This window comes from Neophocaena asiaeorientalis, unplaced genomic scaffold, assembly GCF_003031525.2.
Source record: "Neophocaena asiaeorientalis asiaeorientalis breed wild unplaced genomic scaffold, Neophocaena_asiaeorientalis_V1.1 scaffold134, whole genome shotgun sequence".
Taxonomy (NCBI): domain Eukaryota; kingdom Metazoa; phylum Chordata; class Mammalia; order Artiodactyla; family Phocoenidae; genus Neophocaena; species Neophocaena asiaeorientalis.
The window spans coordinates 4,030,344-4,055,800 of NW_020185339.1; the positions used below are offsets into that span (position 1 = coordinate 4,030,344).

Consider the following 25,457-nt stretch of genomic DNA (forward strand, 5'->3'; position numbering starts at 1 on the left):
GGGGGGGGGGGGGGGGGGGGCAATTCTTTTACAGTGAAAAGTAATATTGAACTCAACAAATGTTAAATAGCTAAATTAGAGGCACAGAATTTACCATGAATATAAATGATTTTTTATCATTTCAAACATAAGATTTACTAAATTCCTGTGGCTTTTTGTAGTTTCCAGTTTTTAAAATTACTTGTCATTAAATACTAAGTGTTCATATGTTCTTTCTTTCTGTAATTTTAAAAAGTAGCAAATTATATTTAAATTTGTTTATAAGTTTCCTTTTTCCTGTTAGGCATAATTGAGTAATTTTTCTTATAAATATTTTTCTTGTTAGAATGGCTGTTGGAATGCAGATACTAAATTTACTTTCAAAAGCTGTGACTGAGCATATCTACACACGATCAGCATATTTAAAATATTTAACAATTCTGTTAATCACCCAACATTTGGCCTACTTAATGTCAAGGATCTGGTCTCTATTTGTAAATATAAGGCAGGACTCCGAACATTTCATCTAAAGTTAGGATGAAATTCAATACCATCTGGGTTCTTTAAGTTTATTCAATATAATTCAATAAACTGTTAGCATTTCTGGGTTTGGACTTTCCCAAAGGTAGTTAAGGTTACAGTCATAGAAAAGCACCTGAGGTTAAAGGAATATAACCAAATGTTTAAGATTCACACACACACACACACACACACACAAACACACATACTGACAACTGATTTAAATAGAATGTCCTCTAAAGTGACCATCTTAAGAAATTATATTCATATCTATTGCTACTACACCTCAAACCCTTTTGGGAACTTCACTATTGAAACTGTCTCTAGAGATTGTTGGTCATTATTAGGAATACCTATTTCTTCGTGGATTACAAAATGTTTCCACACACATCTCATCACTGTCAGCTCTATGAGGACAGAACTCTGTCATATTCACTGCTCTATTCCCATTGTGTGTAGTAGTGCCTGGAATGTGGTAGTTGCGTAATGAATGTTGACTTAGCCTCATTTAATTCTCACAGTTAGCAGATCTTTACCATTTCAGGACAGACTTGATTTGGAGAACATTCAGAAGTCATTAGGGATCAAGTTTGTGAGGTGGATGATCAAGTTACATAATTCAGTTTTGGTAAGAAATGAAGGATTGTTATAAGGGAATAAAAATTCTATTGAAATTGCTGTTAAATTTCTTCTCAGGGTAATTCCAAATGAGTATTTTAAGATATGCACTGCACAATGAATAACGTTATTGACAGAAATATATTGACATGGTATAATTTCTTTGAAAACAACAGTCATTTAAGTTTATGAGTTCTGGTATTAAAAAAAAAAAACACATTTGAATTTGAAGTCACATTTGATATGTGAAACTTCTAACTGTCCCAATCTCATCTTTCTCCACTGGAAAGAATGATGGGTGTAAACTCTGCCAGCAGGGCAGGATGAGCTCCACAGGGCAGTACTACATTTTCCAAGATCCCTTTGCCATGGTGTGTTATTGCCAAAGAGGCAGTGAAGAGTTCAGTTCCAGTTTCTACCCTAGATAGTCCTGTTACCTTAAGAATTAAACTTTTCTGATGTTCAGTTCCCTCATCTGGGGGATCAGGAAAGCTATGTTGTGAGATTTAAGGCCAGCCATGTATATATGTTGGTGGCAAAAAATTAGGCACCAAAAATATGTTATTCTTTTTTCTTCTACCTCAGGAGTTCACATCAGTCAATTTTCAAGAGAAACAGAGCAGGAAAGGGATTCATCCAGATTAATCCTTTTTTTCAGGCAGGAATAGTATCTCAGGATATTACCTCACTGCAGAGTATTCTCTCAGAAAGCTCTTTTACATCTCCTGGGGCTGCTATGAACTGTGTTTTGGTAGACAGTGAAAGAACTTTAGGTTCTCTCCAGGGTCTGGGCCCTCTGGTGTCTTTTAGGGGTGATATATTGCTGAGGTTCCCACCTCCCCACCCCTGGCCATGGCCACTGTAGTATGTGCTGAGACAGCATTCTTCACAGAAATTGGAATCATTCCTAAGTGCAAGAGAAGAAACTAAGAAACCACTCTTGTGCAAGGCAATGCTGGTTTATAAGGACTGGAGCCAAGGTGTGGTCATTTTCCTTTCTTTCATCACAGAGAAAAGACAGTAAAGAACATAGCTTCTGGGAACAAAGTCCGGTGAAAGAGAGCTTTGGAGTACCACGTTTTAAGCGAGGATCTGAGAATTGTGATTTGTATTGTTTACAAAATGGAGGCTAATTATTTAGTAAACATGGATGTATCTTAATTTTATAACCCCTTATGGAAGGGCTACCTATACTTTTTTTTTATAAATTTACTTATTTATTTAATTTTTTGCTACATTGGGTCTTTGCTGCTGCACACGGGCTTTCTCTAGTTGCAGTGAGTGGGGGCTACTCTGTTGCAGGGCGCAGGCTTCTCATTGTGGTGGCTTCTCTTGTTGCAGAGCACAGGCTCTAGGCGCGCGGGCTTCAGTAGTTGTGGCACATGGGCTTCAGTAGTTGTGGCTCGCGGGCTCTAGAGCACAGGCTCAGTAGTTGTGGCACATGGGCTTAGTTGCTCCGCGGCATGTGGGATCTTCCCAGACCAGGGCTCGAACCCGTGTCCCCTGCATTGGCAGGCGGATTCTTAACCACTGAGCCACCAGGAAAGCCCTATACTTTTCTTGAATATCGATGAAGATGTACTTATTTCAAACATGCCAACTAATATTCATGACTTCTACCTGTTGATTCAGTAAGTGTTTATCAGGATTTTAACGAACTGCCACCTTTTTATCTTAAAAAGCGATCGGCACAACTACATTGTCAGACCTTTACTGCACGCTGGGCGTTTACTGCATGCTTGGTGCTTTAGATACCTTCTCTTATTTAATACTTACAATAGACTTGTGAAAAGTGTAACACAGCTATTTTACAAAAGAGAAATAACTCAGAGAGGTTAATTAAACAAAGTCACAAAGCCAGCAATTAGCAGGACTGGAATCTGAACTCAATTCTCTGACACCAAAATTCAGGCTCTTTTCATCCCCCTACCCAACCTGCAACATTTCCTCTGGCTGGTTATTCCAGCATAATGTATGAAGTTTATAGCATATACTGAATACTAAATTGTGTGCAGTTATTCACAGGCATGCTTGAACACACTCTTTACAAACTTTGGTTCCACAAAATTGTAGAGCATGACAAAATTCGACTTCTGTAATTTGAAGACCGAATCTAGTCTCTACAAGGAAATATCCCAATCATTTGCACCCTCTAACCTATCCTAGAGAGCCAACCAATCTCGATCAATGCCAAGAACATTGATCACCAGTGCACATGTGTACACCCAGGGACATGGGAGGAAAATGCTAGCTATTTATTCTTGTTCTCAACTAAAAATAAGAAAGAATTTGGTTTTAATAATCATTAATGGTAGTATTGATCTTGAAGCCCTTAAAAGATCTTTGGATAACAACCAGCTGCATAATTGGTGGGGCCCACTACAAAATGAAAATACAAGTTTCCTTCCTCAAAAATTATTAAAGATTTTCAAAACAGTGTCAGCAAACATTAAATCAAGTGCAAGGCCCTTTTGAGCGTGGGGACCCGTGAGACTGCATAGGCTACATACCCATGAAGCCAAGCCTGGCCACAAGTTGAAGTCCATTTCTGAAGTTTCCTAAGGGAAGAGTGATACTTCACTCATGTGCTCCCTTTCAGCATATAAGGGAATGCACATGGATTACAGTACCTAGTTTTACCTAGCCATCACATAACTGAAGTGGCTTAAAAAGATTCCTACAAAGAGACTGTGGATTAAAGATAAGATCCGTCAGGCAAGCACCAATGAATGACAATAAAATGGCAGTGCTGACACTTTTCATGCTCCTAGAATAACCGTCTTAGAGCCATGCTGTGAGGTGAAAGCAACAACAGCGTAATCAGATCTGACAAAAAGCTAGATCACTTTTTAAAAAAATGACAAAGAATTTAAAACATGCATTTAAAACCACTATTGAAACAATTATTTTCTGCTAAGTATTTATCTTTTGAAAATTCCTTATGATAATATGAAGCCACCAGTATTAGCAAGGTTGTCAGAATTGCTTATTTGACCTTTATCTCATGTTTTTCAATTTCTTGTGTACGCTTTATAATTTACATAATTGCACAATCTACATTTTAAGAGTAAATATATATGTATTGGAGTTGAATGCTCAAACATTTCTCCTGAAAGGGATGCGTGTTCCTAAAAGTTTGGATGTCTCTGGTCTAGAGCAGTATCTTCCTAAGAACATTAATGTTCCATGACATCGTGGCATCATAAGTTTTGGGGTCAAAAAGTGTTCAAGGATTTCATAGTCATATAAGTCTGGGAAATGTCCACAAGGGCTCTGTATTTATAATTGTCAATGCACATTAGCATAGAGGCTGTAATTCTAAGAAAGTCTTTCTCAAACTTATTTTAGCAAAGAGCCTGTTTTCTCATACCTTTAATGACTGTAAAGCCACTTGTGTTTTCTAGTAGGTACCCTGGAAAATACTGTTACAGAAGAACTGTATATTTACTATGAGAAAAATCTCTCTGTAGCATAAAAATATCAATCCAAAGATATGACAGGAACATCCTATGTATTATAGTTAGACAGACTTGGGTTTGAATTTTAGCTCTGACCTTTAAATATCACTGAATTCTTGAACATCTGCTTCCCTATTTGTAAAGCAGAGACCATAATACCTAGTCTGTTGATTAGTTTCATTGGCCCTGCCTTACAAATAAAGAATTAAATAAGATAATACATGTAAAGGATCTAGTATAATACTTGGAACCTACTAGACACTCAACAAGGTTTTTAGTTTCATTACCATTATACTGTATAATTTTTTAATTTTTATTTTTTGCGGTACGTGGGCCTCCCACTGTTGTGGCCTCTCTCGTTGCGGAGCACAGGCTCTGGACCTGCAGGCTCAGCGGCTGTGGCTCACGGGCCCAGCTGCTCCGCGGCATGTGGGATCCTCCCAGACCGGGGCACGAACCCGTGTCCCCTGCATCGGCAGGCAGACTCAACCACTGCGCCACCAGGGAAGCACCCTATCATATGATTTTTTTAATGACAAAAATCTATATTTTAAAAATATTTTTACGTCCAAACCAGAACAACAAAACAAACAACTCCCAGTTAGTTGGTTGATGACATGCTATAACAAACATTATTAGTACTACTAATAAAAAGGGGTAAATATGGACAAGTGAAATACATAGAAACCTGTAATAGTTAATAAACTTTTCCCAAATACAACTTCTAGCATGTTTACAAAAGAAATTAATTTGGTTCATTTTCTAAGCTTCCCAAAGGCTAAAGACAAATCCATTTAATGAATTATTTTCTATATGCCTATCAGTATAAACAGGGTAGGATGAGTAGTCAGTAACAGTGCTGAAGGATAACTGGGGCATGTGGGTTTCAGTTCTCCTATAATCCCCATCAGCTGCCGTCCCTAAGACCCTGTCCCCACCCAGAGGTTTATAATGTAGGAAAAGAGAATGTCTGCTTTGCTAATAGTTCAAGTCCATGTCTACCAGATCGCTGCCACTAAGATCCTTCCAGGCAGAAATTCTAGAGCTGATAACTGCTTGAAGTTTTAGATATCTTACCAGGTTTTATACCATGCACATTCTTTCACTTCTCAGTTCAGCTACTAATCCATATATATCCACAAAATCATGATCGTTTATATGTTGTGTTAAGTGGTCCAGAGCAATAAAAACTCCAGTTCTTCCAACTCCAGCACTGCAGGAAGAGTGAAATTACATGCAAATTATTCAGCAAAAAGCCTGTTTATGTTGATTGTGATGAAGGAAGTAAACTATGATAGCAATAAATGATAAATAGTTTCTTTTCTTATTGAAGGTGGATTTTCTTTGGAGCTTCTTTGGATTTATATTGTTCCCAAGACTGTTTCGACAGAGCAAGATGATTATCGTTAAATACTCTGTCAAATATTTGAGTTTTTTTTTAACCAGTTGAACCTTCCCACTTCTTTCATAATATTTTAAGGGTTGTAGTTGGAGAAGTATGGGGAAGAGTTTTTAAAAGTCATTGAAAATTCTTAACCCCAGAAACTTTTTATTGAATATATTTTTGGTTACCAATAGGAATGCTAAACATGAAAAATGTCAACTGTAATATTTAGCCCATATAGTACTTCCTCTGCATCACATTGATAGATTCTCATGTGTTCTTTTCACCTTCCCTAGAATTTTCTTTTCCTTCCTATAGATAATAAAATTGGAAAGCTATTTCCTTTTAAGAAATTAGTTTAATACTGAAGGACAGGTATGTGCTCCATATAAACTGTTAATTGATAAACCTGACAGGATTTTTTCAGAAATTCCAATTAGAAAGACAAGACTCCTAGGTACTTAAATGGTTAATATAGGAAGTAAATCTGAAAAAAAAAAAAAACATTTGAAAGGTCACCTAATCTTAAATGTCATTTTGAACATCACGAAACTGCCATCTTTGTAGGTGAAAAATATTCTCTAATGTCGACAATACCTATGATTCAACCTAAGAAATAGCATTACAACATAAATCTGATCACTATAACACATACACATATATGCCCGAACAGAGTAATCAGTCATTACATCATTCAATATATTTTGAGTGTCAGACATTGTCCTAGGCATCTGGGGTACAGCAGTGAACAGTACCAAGTCCCTGAACTTATGGAGCTTATATTCTAGAGGATGGAGAATGGTAGTCCACACAACAAAGAAACATGCATAGGATACACCCAGCCGCAATAAGTGCTATGGAGAAAGATAAATTAGGTTAAGGAGATGAAAGGTGATAGGGTAGGACAGGGTCATTAGAGAAAGGTTCTCTGACAATGTGATATTTGAAAAGAAACTTGAGTAGGGTTAGGGAGTGCACCACCTGGGTACCTGGGAGAGAAGCATTACAGCCTGAGGGTGCAGGAAGAGAACAGATCTGAGTGGGAGAGTGTTCTGTGTGTTCAAAGAAAAGCAAGGAGACCAGGGTGGGGAGAGTGTGTGAAGAGGTGATGGGGGGCAGGGATCAGAGTATTTGCTGTTGGGTTGGATGTGGAATGTAAGAGGAAGCAGAGAGTTGAAGATGAGTCTAGGGTTTCTGTACAAAGCAGAGTGGACTGCTGTTTACCAAGATGGGGATGAGAAGGAGGGAGTTTGGAGACTGATCTAAGTGTTCTGTTTTGGACACATCAAATTTTCAGAATGTTGTGGTTAAACTGGAAGTTAAATGTATAAGTCTAAAGTTGAGGTGAGAAGCTGGGGTTGGAGGTAATCATTTAGTAGACAGTTTTAAAATGATATTTTAAAATGATCATTAATATAAGCATACTTTTTCTCTGGTCTCTTTTATGTATTTAAATCACAAAGGAGGAGACTACTCTTTTTGAGGCTACAAGAGAGATGGTACTTTTCTTTTTTAATGGATTTTTAAATCCACTGTTTTTTTTTTTTTTTTTTTTTTTTTTGCGGTACGCGGGCCTCTCACTGTTGTGGCCTCTCCTGTTGCGGAGCACAGGCTCCGGACGCGCAGGCTCAGCGGCCACGGCTCACGGGCCCAGCCGCTCCGTGGCATGTGGGATCTTCCCGGACCGGGGCACGAACCCGTGTCCCCTGCATCGGCAGGCGGACTCCCAACCACTGCGCCACCAGGGAAGCCCAAATCCACTGTTTTAATCCAGTGGCAGTGTATATGTAAAATATGGAGAAGCTGAAGGAAGGTTACTATCCGTTTTAATCATCAATGATGCCAGTTTAAAATCAATCACTGACTTTATAAGCAAACTGTTATTCTATTTATACTATATACTGATCTGTTAAAAATTTTATATATGTGGAGGGGATATGGAATTGGGAGGGTAAGAATGAGGCTTTTACTTTTAATTCTATATGCTTTTTAAATGTAAAAAAGATATAATGAGCAAGCATTTGTGTATTACTCTTACAATTTAAAAAATCTAAAATATTCCTGGAAGATGTAGACTCATTTAAATTACATGTTGAGTTTTTTCCTCTAAAAAAAAAGTTTAAAAGTTGGATGGATTAATATTTTCTTACATATTTAACCACATTAATTATAGTATATTCCCATTAGAATAATTATCCATCAATTAATTTCTGGAATTATAATTAATAATAATGGGTTAAAAGATATTGTTATTTAAATTTTTTTATTGTAGCAAAAGATACCTAACATAAAATTTACCATTTTAACCATATTTAAGTGCACAATTCAGTGGCATTAGGCACATTCAGTCTTGTGCAGCCAACACCACTATCTGTTTCCAGAATATTTTCATCATCCCAGACAGAAGCTATGTATCCGTTAAACAGTAACTCTCCATTTCTCTCTCTCCCAAGTCCCTAGTAACCACAATTCCAGTTTATTGTCTCTATGAATTTACCTCTTGTAGGTATCTCATATAAGTGGAATCATAAAACAGTATATTATCACCCACTTTTTCTTTAATTTACAAACTACAACTGTTGACGAAACTCATGTTGAGATTGACTTAGATATATCATGTTATAAATCATAAATCATATCATTATGTCCAGAACTCTGAATTCTAAACAACTGTGAGTTTTATTTCTTTTTGCGGGGGAGTATTGGTATTTCAGTGGTATAAAATACCAGTGAAAATAAAGAGGGGAAAAATCTTCATTTATGGTCACATTCTATTTATCATATTCAAAAAGCTAGGTCAAAGAAAGATATTTGAATAGTTTGTAAAAACTTTGAATCATGCTTGGGTTGGTCACTTAATTTGATCTTTATTTTAAAGTTCATTTTCTTTATTCTTTGTAAGTCAAATCTAGAAACTTGCTTTTGCAAAAAAGTTTAAATTAGTATATTAGACTAATATCAGTTGAAATAATGAAGGATCAGATGTTTATTCGTAAAAATAAAAAAATCCTACATACCCAGACGCATCCATTTGATGTGTAGCCACATCAAAAATGGGCTACGATTCTTTCGTTTTTAATTTGAAGGCCTTCGAGAGGTATAATCCAGTCAAGATTTCAGGAAAATTCCTGTACCAGGATATATATTTTCCCTTGCTTTTAGACATAGTCATTACTCATTTTATCTCTACCATCTAACCTGTTATAAAACTACATCTTGATTTGTTATAACCAGTAAAATATCTGAAAAGTAAAAGCTGGATTGAATCTACATTAACATTCTGCCAGAAAATCAATGGTGTCGTGATAATAAAAAGGTCACGCTGAGTTTCAGTACCATTTCTAGTGTTTCTAGCGTTCAGAGGTTCTAAAAATCTCTCTTTCTTACCTGCAGTGAACAACCATAGGTGTGGTGTCATGTGCTCTGCTTGCTCGAACCAACTTCACAAAGTGAACTAGAGGGGTACTGTTTTCAGGAACCCCATGCTCAGGCCAAGCAGTAAAGTTACACTGTCTAATGGTCATGCAATCCCCATGCTAGACAAAATGACATTAAAGAAACATGGTAAGACAGCTGACTTGCCAGGTTTTCAAGGTGATCTTTTAAAATGACAATTTACCAAACAGAAGAAACTGTGTTTTCATAATTTCCTATAAGAGAAGCCTTCTACTATTGCTACAATAAAGAAAATTGCCTTTCTGTATGAATGCAAACAATGAGAAGGCTTGCAAGCAGATGATAATGTAGGGTATTTAAATTCAAATATAATGTAACGTTTTGTAACACCAGAGTAGTAGATTTTGAACAATTGTGACCTAACAACTTAAACACACTCACAAATTATTCACAACACAGGTATAGAGTATCTGATAATGTCAGAAAGTATAAAGATCCTTATATCATTTTCTGTGTTTATAGGCCTTTACGTTATATAAGTGGGATCCTATGCTATCGCTTCTGTATTGGTTCTGGATTAAACAGAAAATCCAGTTATTAGGGTGTAGACAGAGATAAGTGATTTGGGAAATTCCTGTTTTAAATCAGATATTACAGTTTCTTTATAAAATAAGATAAACTTAGTGATCTAGTTGTTTCTTCCTTTTTCTTCCCCTGTCTACCTAAGAATTTGATATTAACTGGTTAATATGAACTTTATATAATTTGGAATTAAACACAGTGACGTAGATATTGAAGGCAGGTGCCAATTCAAAACTTCTATTTTGAAAATAATAGAAAAGCATTATTGAATATACAGGTATCAAGCAATATGTCTAGAAATTAATTTTACTTTAGACATTTAGACCATTCATATTTTATATCATGTTTGACTTCCCCTCGTTTTTTTTACCCTTTCAATTTTCAGATCTCTGATGGTCCAATCTATTTGAACATCCTCCATTAGCTTTGTAATCACTATATCTCCGAAGACAGTAACTGGTTTGTTGTCCTCTGGCCAATACTGATGGCATCTGATCTGTATTCAGAAAAGAATCACCAGTCATAAGAACCGTTGTTTTATATAGATACATTTGTCTGTGTGTGTGTGTGTGTGTGTGTGTGTGTGTGTATAAAATATCACAGTTATTGCTGCTAAGATAAAACTGCTTTATAGATGTCCAAGTCATTGATGACTCAAAGTATTAGCTAAAATTGTCACACATATATTAACAGAATTGTAAAAGTTTTGTGAAAAGATTTTCAAATAACTTACCCGCCCTTTTTCAAAACACTGTGTTAGCATTACTAATGTTTTTGCTCTGGTTTCCCACACCATTCTCCAAAAATCCCCAACTGTTCCTGGTAATGGACCTTGAGTAGCAATGAATTCATTTGGACATAAGTAGCCCTAGAATGATATAATTATAACACTGCATCAATATTTACATATATATAGTATTTTTTAGTTTTTGAGCAACGTAAGAAAAACATACTAGTTTAAGATGACCTAATATTTTAAAATATTGTACATTTTTGAATGCTAAATAATAACAGATACTCAAAATTTCCAATATTAATTTTAACCTCATAATGTAATATACTATTACAGCTAACTGTTCTTAAAATGTATTTCTAACTCTGAATAAAGCAGTAAAGACTAAAAAATAATAATACCACTTTACAGCAGACAATATGCTAAGCATCTTATAGTTAGTATTTCAATTAATTTGTTTCTTATAAAAACCTTGAGAATTAGAACTATTATTATCCTCATTTTAGAGAGGAAGATACTGAAGCTAAGGAATGTGAAGTAATTTGTGGAAGATTTCACAGTTGGTAAGGTAGTCTGAGTCCAGAGCCAGCGCTCTTACCCATTCCACTAAGTTACTGTCATATATTTAAAGATTGTGCAGATATTTTCATACTCTTTCTCCAAGAAATTACTTACCTATGTAAACTATGGCATTAGTAATTATTCTCCAGAGCTCCAAACCAAGAGTAATGTGAATAATAAGAAGGTTCATTTAACTACTATAGGACCTGAGATTTGTCTCAACCCTATTATGATAGCTCTTGTAGCTTTTATCAAGTTATTCTAAAACTCAGTCCATTCACCTGGAATGTAAGTATGCCACTTGAGTAATATCTGTGGATTTTTCTTAAAGAAAGGTACTGTATAAATAAAATATAGTAATGAAATTACATGTATTCCAAACATCAAAATATTTTGAGGAATGAGGATTAAAGGTGAATTTTATTTTTAAATTGGAATTGTCTCAGTAGCCAGAGAATATAGTATTACACTGAATAAATATACATTTTAAAGTTCAAGGGGCCCTAAAATCTAATCCAACTAGTGTATTTTACTTTAAAGAATAATGAGCTACTTGAGGTGATTTTCCCAAAACCATCCAGTGACAGTTTCTGGTATAAAACCTTGAGTCTCTTAAATAAACTATATGCTAAAGCATTTCTATGTTTCCAGTCTCAGTTGAAATATATAATTATTTTACATTGTAAAGGTTTTTTTTTTAGGTTAAAAAAGTAATATATAGTCAGTGTAGAATGTTTGGAAAATTCAGAAAAATACATAATAGAATGTGGAATTAATCTGTAATCTCACTATCCATAATGAAGCACCATTAATATTTTAGTCACTTTCTCTGCAGACTTTTAAAATATGCACATTCCTCCATTCAAATAATATTTATGAAGGTCTACTGTGTGTCAGGCACTATTCTAGGAGCTGAGGATTCATCACTGACTAAAATTCCTACTCTCATTTATCTTATATTCTAGTTAGGGGAAATAGACATCAAGCCTATTAATAAGTCTATTAAATAAATAATTTACATAGAGTTTTTAAAAGTGATGTGTTGGGCTTCCCTGGTGGCGCAGTGGTTGGGGGTCCGCCTGCTGATGCAGGGGACACGGGTTCATGACCCGGTCCGGGAAGATCCCACATGCTGCGGAGCGGCTGGGCCCGTGAGCCGTGGCCGCTGGGCCTGTGCGTCCGGGGCCTGTGCTCCGCGGCGGGAGAGGCCACAGCAGTGAGAGGCCCACGTACCACAAAAAACAAAAAACAATTTACATAGAGTTTTTAAAAGTGATGTGTTGTGAGAGAGAGTTTTCAGAAAATAGGGTGTTCAGAAAAGACTCATGGGTGAAATCTGAGGAAAGAACTGAAGCAGAAAGGGGGTAATCCCTTCAAGATCTGAAGGAAAAGTGTTCCAGGTAGAAAGTCAAGTATAACAGCATTAAAGGAGAGATGTGTCTGCAATGTTCTAAGAACAGCAAGTGGCTGGAATGAGGGGGACAGTAATAGAAGGTGATGTCGGAAAGAACAAGGCAGGGAGGACAATGGTGCTTTAGGTCCTAGAGTAGGTAATTATAAGATCTTGGATTTTACTCTGAATGATATGGAAAGCCTTTGAAAGATTTTGAACATACAGAGTATATGGTTTAAGAGTTTCATCCTGGTTTCTGTAAGACAAGCTGATATGGTTTAAAGGAGAAAGGAGGGAGAGTAGTTAGAAGGTTATTGCAACAATCCAACCAAGGGTTAGTTTGGGCGATAGCAATGGGGATTGTGAGAAGTGATAAAATCTGGATAAATTCTGAAGACAGAGCCAAGAGAATTTGCTTATGGATTGGATACTGGGTATAAGAAAAATAGAGAAGTCAATAATGATTCCAAATGAAGATGGGGAAAACTTCAGGAAGAGCAGACTTAAAAAATCTTTTTTTAACTTAAGTATAGTTGATTTGCAATGTTGTGTTAGTTTCTGGTGTAAAGCAAAGTGATTCAGTTATACATATATTCTTTTTCATATTCTTTTCCATTATGGTTTATTGCAGGATATTGAATATCATTCCCTGTGCTATACAGTAAGACCTTGTTGTTGTTTATTTTATAGATAGTACTTTATATCTGCTAATCTTGAACGCCTAATTTATCCCCCTACCCCGTTTCCCCTTGGGTAACCATAAATTTGCTTTCTATGTCTGTGAGTCTGTTTCTGTTTTGTATATAAGATCATTTGTATCATATTTTAGATTCCACATATATGTGATATCATATGGTATTTCTGTCTTTTTCTTTCTCTTTCTGACTTACTTCACTTTCTCTTTCTGACTTACTTCACTTAGTATGACAATCTCTGGGTCCATCTATGTTGCTGCAAATAGCATTATTTCATTCTTTTTTAATGGTCAAGTAATATTCCTATGTATATATACATCATATCTTTATCCGTTCACCTGTCGATGGACATGTAGGTTGCTTCCATGTCTTGGTTACTGTAAATAGTGCTGCTGTGAACATTGGGGTGCAAGTACCTTTTTGAATTAGAGTTTTCTCCAGATATATGCTCAGGAGTGGGATTGCTGGGTCATATGGTAATTCTATTTTTAGCTTTTTAAGGAAGCTCCATACTGTTTTCCACAGTGGCTGCACCCATTTACATTCCCACCAACAATGTAGGTGGGTTCCCTTTTCTCCACACCCAGGATAAGCAGGTTAAAAGGAAAATCAAGAATTCATAATGGAAATATTACACTTGAAATTCCTTTTGGATATTCAAGTAGGAATGTCATGAAGGCAATTGGGTATATGAGCTTGGAATTCAGAAAGAAGTCCAAACTAGAGACATAATTTCAAAGTAGTTACCAAATAGATCTTACTTAAAATCACAAGAATGGTTGAGATCGTCAAAGAAATGAGTTTGGAAAGAAAAAGTAAATTCAAGGATTGGGCTGCAGATAATTTCAGTGTTTGGTGGCCAAGGAGATAAGAGAACCAACGAGACTGAGATGAAAGTGTCAAAGCTGTAGATGGAAAATCGAGAGAATGGTGTCCTGGAAGCGTTTTAAGGGTGAGGACAATTAACTGTAATTGATCAATTTATTAAATGTTTCTCCTAGTTATTTGCATTTCCCTTTTTCAGGGATTCAGTGTCCTTTGGTACTATAATCTTCTACCAGAGTAGACGAAATCTGATGTTTGTGATACGATTACAGCTCCTTTGCATCATAGCCTTTAATCTTCAATCTCCAGCTATGGTAAAAGCCATCCTCAAATTGAAGTAATTTCAGGCATCTCAGGTTGACAGGAGAGATAATCTGGGGTGGCGGAGTCGGGGTCTTGTCCCATTACATAATGTTCTTATTGTTAGCTTTCTTGAAAACATTCCTAAAGTCACGTGTGCAATTAGTGGTTGTTTACAAGGATGCAGTATCTATTTTCCTCCCTACCTCTCTCCCACAGTCCATCCTTAATCAGCATTTTCCAGGCTCTCTTTGAGTCCTAGCTTCAGGAGCACAATTCCCAAGAAGAGCCAAGGGCAGAGAGATAAACATATAGTAATCTAATTACAGACCCAGGCCTGGAGTTTCCTAGTCTTAAAGTACATCCTTCAGACCACCTACTGGTCTTCCTTTTCCAGTCTCCAGACTTCACTTTTTCTTTTCCATCTAAACACTAGTTATTTTGCTTTTTCTCTACCTTGCTCTATAGTTCTTCTCCCTTTTCCTCCAGCTTCCAAAGAAATAGGAATTCAGAGTCCATTTGTAGATGGCCTTTCTCTTTTGCTCCTGGAACAAGTGTTCATGAACTTTCAGATGGAGGTGCCATGGAACAAAAGTGGGGAGTTGGGGGAAACTGGGGTGTCAAACATTCATTCTGAGAAATCTTCACTATTTCTGAGGTGAAGACTGCCTGAATTTGGGGATAGAGAAGTGAGAGGCCACTATGGTATTATGACTTTGTCTATTTCCATCTGTTCCTGACATCCCAGGCGAAGGAGATATCCCTAGAAGTAAAAACAATACAGCATACTGCCCACTCCAACACTGAAACCTGCCTTAATATAAAGTGCTTTCCATCTAGGCCGGCTTACCATGTAGCTCAGTAATGATTACGCATATCATTACATATGGGTCATAGTGACTTTGTTGTAAAATTTATTATATTACAACATCACTTGACCACAGCAGAATATATATATATATAAATATACTCAGATTTAGTTTATTGCTCATCCTGTATTTTGATCTTCTTATGGTTGTCTCCTGACAACTTATAATATTTAGAGGGAACCCTGGGGGTTCATGAATATTCCTTTGTTTATGTGTGGTTCAGTTATACCTCCTAAAACTGTCTGGTTGCCTTCCCAATCATATTCATAACCTATACTGTCATCCCATAACTGGATGAACATTATAGGATATAAGCTATTCATTTGTATCTACTTATTGGTGAATAAAAATGATACGAATTAATAGATCACTGATACAACAATTTGTTCTTGCTCTGTTCTATGGTATCACAAAATATATGATCATTGATTAACTTTAAATATCTAAATGTATATATGCCTCATTCTACAAATCAAAGTAAAACTTCTACATGCTATATTGTTTAGGATACAATTAAAATTGGTAAGCACAAGATTTCACCAAAATCTTTAGAAAAGAATTACATTTTCAGGGAAATCAGTGATTTGATAAATGAATAAAATATGTCATCACAATAGTAACTTTGGGTTTTCTTCAAAATAGATTTAAAGTTCTAGCACAAAAATAGGATGAAATTCAAAGGATGCCTTATTAACCTCTGCAACCCCCCTGTCACTTCTTCTATTAAGAAATCTTAAATGCTCCCATTGTTCACTTCTTTCACAATAGGATTCAATATATAATTGTAATTTTGGAGTAATTACCAACCAATATAAAATTTAGGATGAATTCTTCTTTTCCCCCTTAACAGAGTCTTGGGGAGAATGGGACATAGGACAGGTTATGTTTGATGTTGGGGAAAGGATGGAGCATCACATAAGCAGAGCCCCAGTGGGACCAAATGAAATGGCGGGCCTGGGTTAGAAGACTGAATAAGGAAAAAATAAAACACCAGTGGGAGTGTGGGCAGTAGAGGGAACCTTCAGGTTTCTGTAGATTCATGATAAGAAGCATAGTTAACCTTGGTATGTATTAGAATTGAAGTCAGTGGTGAAAATGTAAGGGAACATATCTTGTTTTTATAAAACAACTGTGTATTTGAGTAGTTCAGTGATAGAATCATCTGCCTTAAGGAGGAAATAGGTGAATCAATGCCAAGAAAGGCTAATATCTAATTACAAGTAATTTTTCAGAAAGATTTCCTGGGTGAATGGTTGGATTAAATAACCACAAAAGCAGTTCCTACTCTCGGATTTCTTGATTGTGTCAACCCAAGTGGAGATCTTGGGTGCATCTAAGGTTTCTGTGTACCTATGATAGTGGTGAGCATTGAGAGAACAAAAGAGCCATGGAGAAGGAGAGGGAGAGATCCTTAAAACACTGGTTTATTCAACTTTCAATCCAATGCAGCAAGCATTTATTATCTATGATGTGCAACATAGTATACTAGGCATGTCACAGTTCACCCCATGTTGGTTCACTTAAGATATGCTTGTTGAGTAGCTACAGTGGAGTGCACGTTCTGTAAGTAGCTGAGGATGAACAGAACAAGGCATTGTAGTCCCCTAGAAGGACTGAAAATCTAGAAGGGAGGAAGAGCATAATAGGTTTTTATATTATATGGACATGACTGTACATATGACTAATTTTTCTTTGAAAGAGAGGTTGGCCGACCTCATTGTGTACAGAGAATATTCTGACAAAGTAGGAAATAGTGGAAAGACCAGGGGATGTGTAGCTAGAAGTTGTACATCTGCCACTTATTAGTGAAATGATCACTGGGTAAATTGCAATCTGTTTGGAGCCTCCGTTTCTCCATGTATAAAATGGGGGTACATAATGTTGTTGTAAGTAACTGGTACATTAAATTCATAGAGGTTGTAATGAATTTCTTGTTTTAAATAGTTTGAAGAGTAATACTGCAGTATTTATATTTTATAAAAATATATATAAAAATAGCAACTTACAGAAACATAGCTGGCATTAATATAATCCGATCCTGGAATACTGGCATCAGCTATCAGTTTCACTCTGTTATTGTTATCTAGAAGAAAATATAAGAAATTAATGCTAATTCACTTTGCTACTTTCTTACTATAGCAGTAATAGAAAGAAGTTCATGATATAACATCAAAAATTATAGACGGCTCTAAAATTTTAAATAGAAATTCCCTCTTATTCCGTATTTCCACTACCCAGAGACAATGACTATTAATATGTTCTTGTATTTATTTCCAGGATTTTCTATATATATTCATATAAAATTGACCACAAGTGGGCAATATACACACTATTCTGCAAAAATTTCTTATTTACCTGTATCTTTCCATATTAGCATAAACAACAATATCTAGCTCATTACTTTAAAAAGCCATATAGTATTTCAGTGTTTGAATATAACATACTTATTTAGCTCTTTAGGGTGATTTAAACTCATCTCATTTTGTTATTATAAAAAGCTGAATAGGGGCTTCCCTGGTGGCGCAGTGGTTGAGAGTCCGCCTGCCGATGCAGGGGACGCGGGTTCGTGCCCCGGTCCGGGAGGATCCCACGTGCCGCGGAGCGGCTGGGCCCGTGGGCCATGGCTGCTGGGCCTGCGCGTCCGGAGCCTGTGCTCCGCAACGGGAGAGGCCACAGCTGTGAGAGGCCCGCGTACCGCGAAAAAAAAAAAAAAAAGCTGAATAAATATAACTGGGCTTTTTGCACATATGTAGGACTCTATTTGTAGAGTACATTACCAGCAGTAAAATTCCCAAATCATATTGTGCATCTCAAAATTTGAAAGATACTGACAAATTGTTCTCAAGTTATATCACTCTGAACAAAAGTGCTTGAACAGTTTGAACTGTTTCCTCTTACTTTCACTGTCATATTATTAAACATTTTAATTTATGACCTTTTGATAGATAGAAATTGATGTCTCGTAATATTTATATTGATTTTCTTAAATATGAGTGAAGAGCTTCTTTGCTTATGCCTTGGCCATTTTAAATATATTTTCTATTAATTACATTTTCATATGATGCTATTTTTCTATTTTTAAAAATATACTAAGAATGTTTTACATGTATTGAATTTTTCTTTTAGTTTGTCATTTGTCTTTGCCTCTATCTATTAATCAGTTTATCTGCTAGCTACCTTCCCATAGATAAAATTTATATATTTGGTAATCAAATTTCTCATTATTTTTCATTATGGCTTCACTATAGCTTCTTGTGTGATATATACAAAGGTCTTTGTCACACCAATATTCTTATTTTCACAAATTCATTCATAGTTCCTTCTGGAACGTTAATAGGGTTTTCTTCTTTTGTTTTAAATATTTTGATTTTTGATCCATTGGGCTTTTTTTTCTTTTGAAACAGAATGAGGTAAAATCTACCTTTATTGTTTGTTTGTTAACATTTGGAACAACAAATAGTCCATCCTTACTCCCTCGTTCAAAACACCACTTTTATCACACACTAGTTTTCTCTATGTGTTTAGGTCTATTTCTGGACCATTTATACTCTTCCCTTAATTTATCTGCCTATTCTTTCTTTAATACCAAACTTTTAATTATTATTTTTTAGACTTTTAAGGTATGGCAAAATTAGAGAACCTTTACGCATTACTTTTCTTCAAAGAAAGGTATCAAAAATTATTTTTTCCTGAGAATTTTTACCGAGTTGGTATTATAATTGAAATGTCCAGTGCTAATTTTAACTAGACCAGAGAATGATATAAAGTATCTATTACTACTTAATTATTTTGAAGGTTTTTTGTTTGTTTTGTTTTTAATCTTAATGGGAAGGCACTCAGTACTGAAGGAAAAATAGGTAAATGTGGGTTTGTGTTTGAATTACAGATGATCTATCTACCATTTATGGCATTAGGCGAATTGCTTAACTTCTCTGTTCCTTTGTTACTTCAGCTATAATATAATATAGTTATAATATTTATTTTGTAGAATCCTCTGAGGAAAACTTATACGAAAGCTTATAGAACTCATAAAGCTGTATAGAACAGAAAACACGTTCTTATGTTCTTAAAATTAAGCACGTTGTATGATAAATGACTTTGCTGTACCATTAATAATCATAATGACCTGACCAATGTGTTTGAATCTAAAGAAGGGGGATTGTTCAAGAAAATTTATGTGAATGATTTATATCCCAAAGATTTTGAATTTGGTATGATCTGCCTATTTTAATGACGTTGTGGCCAGTCATGTAACTAAGGAAGGGAAGCCATCAGGTTTCTATTCACTCGATATGCCTGCTTATAACTGAGTCAACAGCAAGCTAAACTTTTCTTCATGGTGTTGGAACACTTCTGAAGGTCATAGTGTCCTGTCAAAGAGAGACTTGGAAATCTCTTCTGCACACATTTGCTGCTAATTCTAGTATCTTAAAGCCCTGTAAGCTAATATCTTCTAAAATGCACTGTGATACTTGAAAGCCTACTTCCTACATTACTCAGGGGAAACAATGAATCTCACTTAGCTGGCTCAAGCTAAAATTCAGACTCTATTAAATGAATTCACTCTCTACGGGAGAAATAAAACATTTCAGCTTTATGGCTTCTCTGCAAGCACAACGGGAGGATGTATTTAGTTTAGACATTTCATTTTCTTGTTCCACGTATATGTGGGCAGGGGCGAGGGTCTGTTTGTCCATATAGGCAGAAGTGAGTTTATAGCTTGTCTTCCTACCGAGGTTAGGGAAGTAGGTTTATCATCTCCAGACCGTAGACTCTAAGGGCCTGTTACTAAAATTTTTTCACCCAGAAAGTTAGAGGCTTTTAAAAATGAGCAGTCTATTGATCACTAACAATCATAAGAACTAATATTTAGGAGAGCTTCCTGTGTTCTGGTATTGGGCAAAGTGATTTACATGGTTATTTCATCTACTCCTGAAAGTTAGGAGGTCAACACCACTAAATAATATGTCCAGTCACTAAAGTAGTTAGTAGGTAAACAGAACTGCAGCTCAGGAAGTTTGATTAGAGCCCACATGTTTTTAGTCATTTTACTATACAGCAAGCAGTATGTATTAGTTGAATTAATAAATTATTCTAATAATATTCTTGAAAAATATAACATTCTTCCTAACAAAATTATTTCTTATAGGACCTCCAACTCTTTAAGAGGACACTTAAGAACAAGCCTTCCCCTAAAAATCCATTAAAGGATATTGGATGTGGATGTAGTACATTATTAGAAAAATTACCATAAGTTTTCTGTACTGAAATCAAGAAGAAAGCAGAATACAATTGGACATTATCCATTTGACTCTAGAAAAGGCGAAAAACATGCATGCAAAGCTTTTAATATTCCAAAACGTCCTTGGTTTACAATATAATTCCATCACTAGTTATTTTTTGTCTTAGCTTTAGGTATCTGGATAATCTTACCCCTCAGTTCTCCTTGTTGTTTTAAGGATGTCTGTTTAGTTATATTGACCACTCGTATTCACTTCTTATGCTGTAAGAGCTAGCAAGCTAGCATTATGTGACTTTTCCTATGGCCATTATGTGAACCCAGAAAATAATGCACTGAGATCTTAATAATAAAAGACTGAAATGACACATTTTAAAAAATGTCTAACATACCAAATTTTTATATATATTTTTAAGTCAGATACTCTTTAGTCTTTGGAAATAAGTTAGATATATTTGATTTACTTATATATAGTGATACACATTACTTCAGCCAAATACACAATTGTAAATAAATATTAAATATTCCACAGTAACTGTCCTTCAATCACACTATAGTACTTGTTTTCACAGACTATCACTAAGTAATCATGAAGCAGAGAGTCTGAAGGAAATTTAGGTATAGGTGAAAATAAAAACATGAGAATTTCCGTATCTCTTAAATTTATGATGCATCCAACTCAAGTTAACTCTCTGAAAGGGAAAACAAAAGGACTTATTAAGAAAGGTCATGCCACAGGAATTGAGAGATGTAATACTAACATTCCTTATTTCCTACAATAATGTCTTGTTTGTCAACTTACTCTTAAAGTCATTTACCTTTGATTTGTTTCGTTCCGGGAAGGATTTTAGGTGATTAAAGCTATTTGTATTTTCATCCTTTTCTAATTCTTGGGAATTAAGAGATTCCGTTAGATTACTACCTGCTATATCATGTTTCCCTAAATTTGTTTACTTCATGCCTCTAGTTCTAGAATAACAGAATATGGTCCATTTCTTCCTATCCATATCCTTATGATTTTACATTCTGTGATTACACCCTTCTTTAAGTCTGTGTCTTTCTAGACAGAAGAGTTCAATTTATATATATATGGAAGTTTCCCCAATACAGTTTTGAAAAGGCATAGAACATAGAAAAATATATATACACTAACTCTAAAATTAGGAATATTTTAAAACTCTAGATTTTGAAACAGTACTATTTCAGAGCTTAACAAATACCACTTTTTAATTTCATATATAAAAATGTATTGAATCAGAATATAGTTAGTAGGAACATCTGTTGAAAAAAATATGATATCAAACATATAGCTATTATTAGCAGAGGAATGTTATATTTTTTTTCACATCACTGCTAAGTCTTAAAGCAATAATATGGTTTTTTTATTTCACATCAGTAGACACATTCTTTTTAATGATATATAAGGAATAATAACAGTGTACCATGTAAGATGGTTTCTTTTCTTATTGACTGAAAAATGAAGCCATGTTCACTGTGGTAAGGCACAAGCCCGCCTCCTTTGTAAAACCAATCCTGGTAAGCATACCTTTACTCTGATCTTCAATGAATATTTTGCAATGCATTTTTTTATATTCCTTAACAAAGCACTGCCATGCTTTTAAGAAAACTAATGCACAAAGTTATGTGTGAACTTTCTCTTTTCATTTGAGAACTAGGTCTGTAGGAAGATATTAGAGAGGTTCGTTACTTGGGTTAAATTACAAAGCTAAGAAACTACTAGGTCTACAGTTTCTTACACCTGCATGAGTAAACCTTGTGTGAATAAGCTGAAAACCATGTACATTCACTTTAATAAATATTAACAAAGCAAAAGAGATACAATTTAACAGCTGCTAATAAAATGCATTATTATAATCCAATTAATACGTAACATATATTTAAGAAAAAATGCTAAAATGCATTTTGCTCTCATTTGAAAATGTTTCATTATCTAAAACCAGAAATAGTATGTACACATACATGGTTTTATGTTTGGAAAGCGGTTTTTTGCTCTGTTCCAAGGCAGATCAGCATCAGTGGAAGAAAGATCCTGAAGAAATTTTGGTAATTCCTGTGGATTGAAGTCATTGCAAAGTTTAGCTTTATTTCAGAGGTAAACAAGAAGTTCCACTTAGTAAAAGACTATTCTTTATTCTAAATCCTTTTACTTTTAAAATGAAAACACTTCTCATAACTGCAGAAGCAAGGTCAAATTAACAGTAATGAACTTACATGAACTTTCACTGAAAATTCCTGAATAGAATTGATTAGTTGAGCTACTGCTTTCTCTGGCATAATTTCTTTGCCCTTTGGGAAGCTCTGAGGTGCAGCAACCATGTTAGTAACTCCTTTCATAATTTACTAATGGTTTTGTCAAATACACACTGTGTATTATTTAATATTTTAATGTCTACTTAGTAGGGTAAGGGAGTCAGTGATTTATTTTTTGTTTTTTCTCGTCAGGCAGTGTGATTTCACGCCTATTAATTGGTACAACATTGGTCAGTTTGTGAGAAAATGCCAAAGGTCAATTCCTGTTCTTAGTGGGCATTGTTAAATCGATAGCGGAATGCAAAGGTGTGATAAAGAATTATCAGAGGAAGGGTCAAGATCTGTTATTGACATTTTGGTGAAAAACCACGATATTATCCATTCATCATAAAGAAAGCTGGTGCAAGAAAATGTGTTCACTATTTTGTTGAGCTGATGATTTATATTTATGAAATTTATAGTTTTCCATATTAGAAATGCCTCAATTTACCAAATTCCTTAAAAAGTGTTAAAAACGTGGGGTTTTGCGATTTTTTCCCACCTTATTATAAATGATTTCTTTTAATTGGATAATTTTCCCTTCTCCCTTATTTTTCCTCAAAGAGAATTCTGGACAGTATTTTACATGAGTGTGTATGTGTTAGAGAAGAGGGACAGTGTTAAGCATCTGAATTCTGGCGTTTTGGCACTAGAGGCTTAGAAAAAAAATTTTTAACCAAGTGAGGAAGCCTAGAACAGCTTCCTTGTGTTAGGTTTTGGGAGTATATGTCAGCATATTTATAAGAGACAAAGAAATAGAGGGGGAAAAGAAGATGAATTGGAATCACCTGAAAAGTGGTACCTATTTTTCTGTAGTTACAGAAGTTTCCATTTATAGATTTAAATGATTATGGCCTTGATAATTAACACCCAATTACTAGGTTGACTGTTTGGATAGTAATGTTACACTCGGTGGTCTTATTCTTATCAGAGCACACAGGGCCTCAACCAACCTTTCCTATTTAGCTCTTTCTCCTACAGTTCCCACTTTTTAGTGGGATCACAGATGAGTGGAACTGCTTTGCATCCTTATGTTTTTGCATTCATTCTCTCTCTCTAGAATACCTTTCCCCCTTTATCTACTTATTGGACTTCTGCTCCATCCTAAAGTTCATCTGGCGGGTCACCTTTTTGTAAAGTCTTTTCTGACAGCTATCCAAACAGAGTTGAGCCTCACTTCTTTCTGCATACCTCCATCATGATACGGTGTCATTTGGGTTTTTTTAAATACATGTCTGCAGTTCTTCTTCATCATTTGAACTTCTTTATGAAATCATCACTATGATGGCAAATAGTTGTGCCAGCCACTATTCTTAGTATTACACACATTCAATCAGTTTAGTATTTACAATTCAACAAGATATATACAGCATTTTACAAATGAGGACATTGAACAACAGACAGTTTAAGTGATTTACCCAAGGTCACTTAGCTGTTCAAGTGTTGAATTCATATATATCAATAGCTGTCACGTAGTGGAGCTTATTAGTATTTAAGCTATAAGCGAATTACAAGTTTTATCAAACATATGCATCAAATATGCATTTGTTTATTAAAACAGTTTAAAAAATACAGCGCTATAACTAAAAGCAATTAAAAAAACCGTGTTCCTTACATGTGAATATACATTTACCTAATATATACACACAACCTATATATTTATATAAAAACACCCAAGTACTTAAAACCATGATCTCCAAAAAAGTTAAACTAGAAGCTTTCTCATTATAATATGAGAAAATGTTATTGCTAATAAAACTTTTCATCTACTCAGTCACGTATAATGTTAACTATATTCACTCCTATTCTAATGAAACTACCCTCTTGTTCCTGAAAAATTGACAGTTCTTGCTGCATAAATGCTAAGAAGAGTTTTATGGTACCACTGATTTTGTTAAATCCAGACCAATATTACTTAAGAAGCATAACCAAAAGCTGTAGGAAATACCATTAATCTTCTCACATTTTTTGTGATTATTTCCTGAGAGACTGAAATATTACAATCCTGAATTATTCAAGCCAATTGTTTTTGTTCACACACTAAAAAGTTCATGAAAAACTAGAAATAAAGTTTTTGGTAACATTTAGAAATCTGTTTTATTTTTACGATACAAAATAAGTTAGGAAAGAGCCTCACAAGTTTTAAAATAGCTTGTAGACTAACACATGCCTTATGTTTTAATGTAATTTCAACTTTATGGATATATAAGATGCTAAAAGCAATAAAATTAATCTTAACTTTCAAAAAGTGTAAAAGTAACAAGTTCTTAACTTCATATATTCTCCATAACGTGATACTGCATTTATTCCATGATCACTTAAGTAATACCTGTGTTTTATAGGCTTCTTTTTATCTGTTTTTTATTTTTAAAAGTTCTAAAAATAACATTTTTAAAATAATTTCTGGAAACATCAAGTTCTGTTCTCAGGTTCATCTATACCACTAACATAAACTAAGCAGGCAAATATGAAATGGAATTATTTAGTTTCTAAATCTAAAATAGTTATTTAAATATAAAGCCACATTTACGGTACCACCCAAACCTCGTACACACACAAAACCTGATGCATACAGCATTCTAGAGTTGCATGTACA

At 34.9% G+C, this 25,457-nt stretch overlaps 1 protein-coding gene across 5 annotated transcripts in view; it reads right to left on the reverse strand.

The window, feature by feature from the left end:
• Nucleotides 1-25,457, reverse strand: part of PTPRQ (protein tyrosine phosphatase receptor type Q) — a 205,234-nt gene that overhangs the window by 2,139 nt on the left and 177,638 nt on the right. For 2 of the 5 annotated variants that reach the window (XM_024737186.1, XM_024737184.1), the window contains 6 exons: nt 22,532-22,622; nt 17,319-17,395; nt 10,670-10,804; nt 10,307-10,432; nt 9,346-9,494; nt 5,652-5,787 (listed from right to left, as the gene is read on the reverse strand). In XM_024737186.1, coding sequence (XP_024592954.1) covers nt 5,658-5,787; nt 9,346-9,494; nt 10,307-10,432; nt 10,670-10,804; nt 17,319-17,395; nt 22,532-22,622 — 708 coding nt within the window. In that variant the 3' untranslated portion in view covers nt 5,652-5,657. Of the gene's footprint in view, nt 1-5,651; nt 5,788-9,345; nt 9,495-10,306; nt 10,433-10,669; nt 10,805-17,317; nt 17,396-22,531; nt 22,623-25,457 lie in introns of those variants that run through there. The other 3 variants (XM_024737185.1, XM_024737187.1, XM_024737188.1) reach the window with 3 other exon arrangements.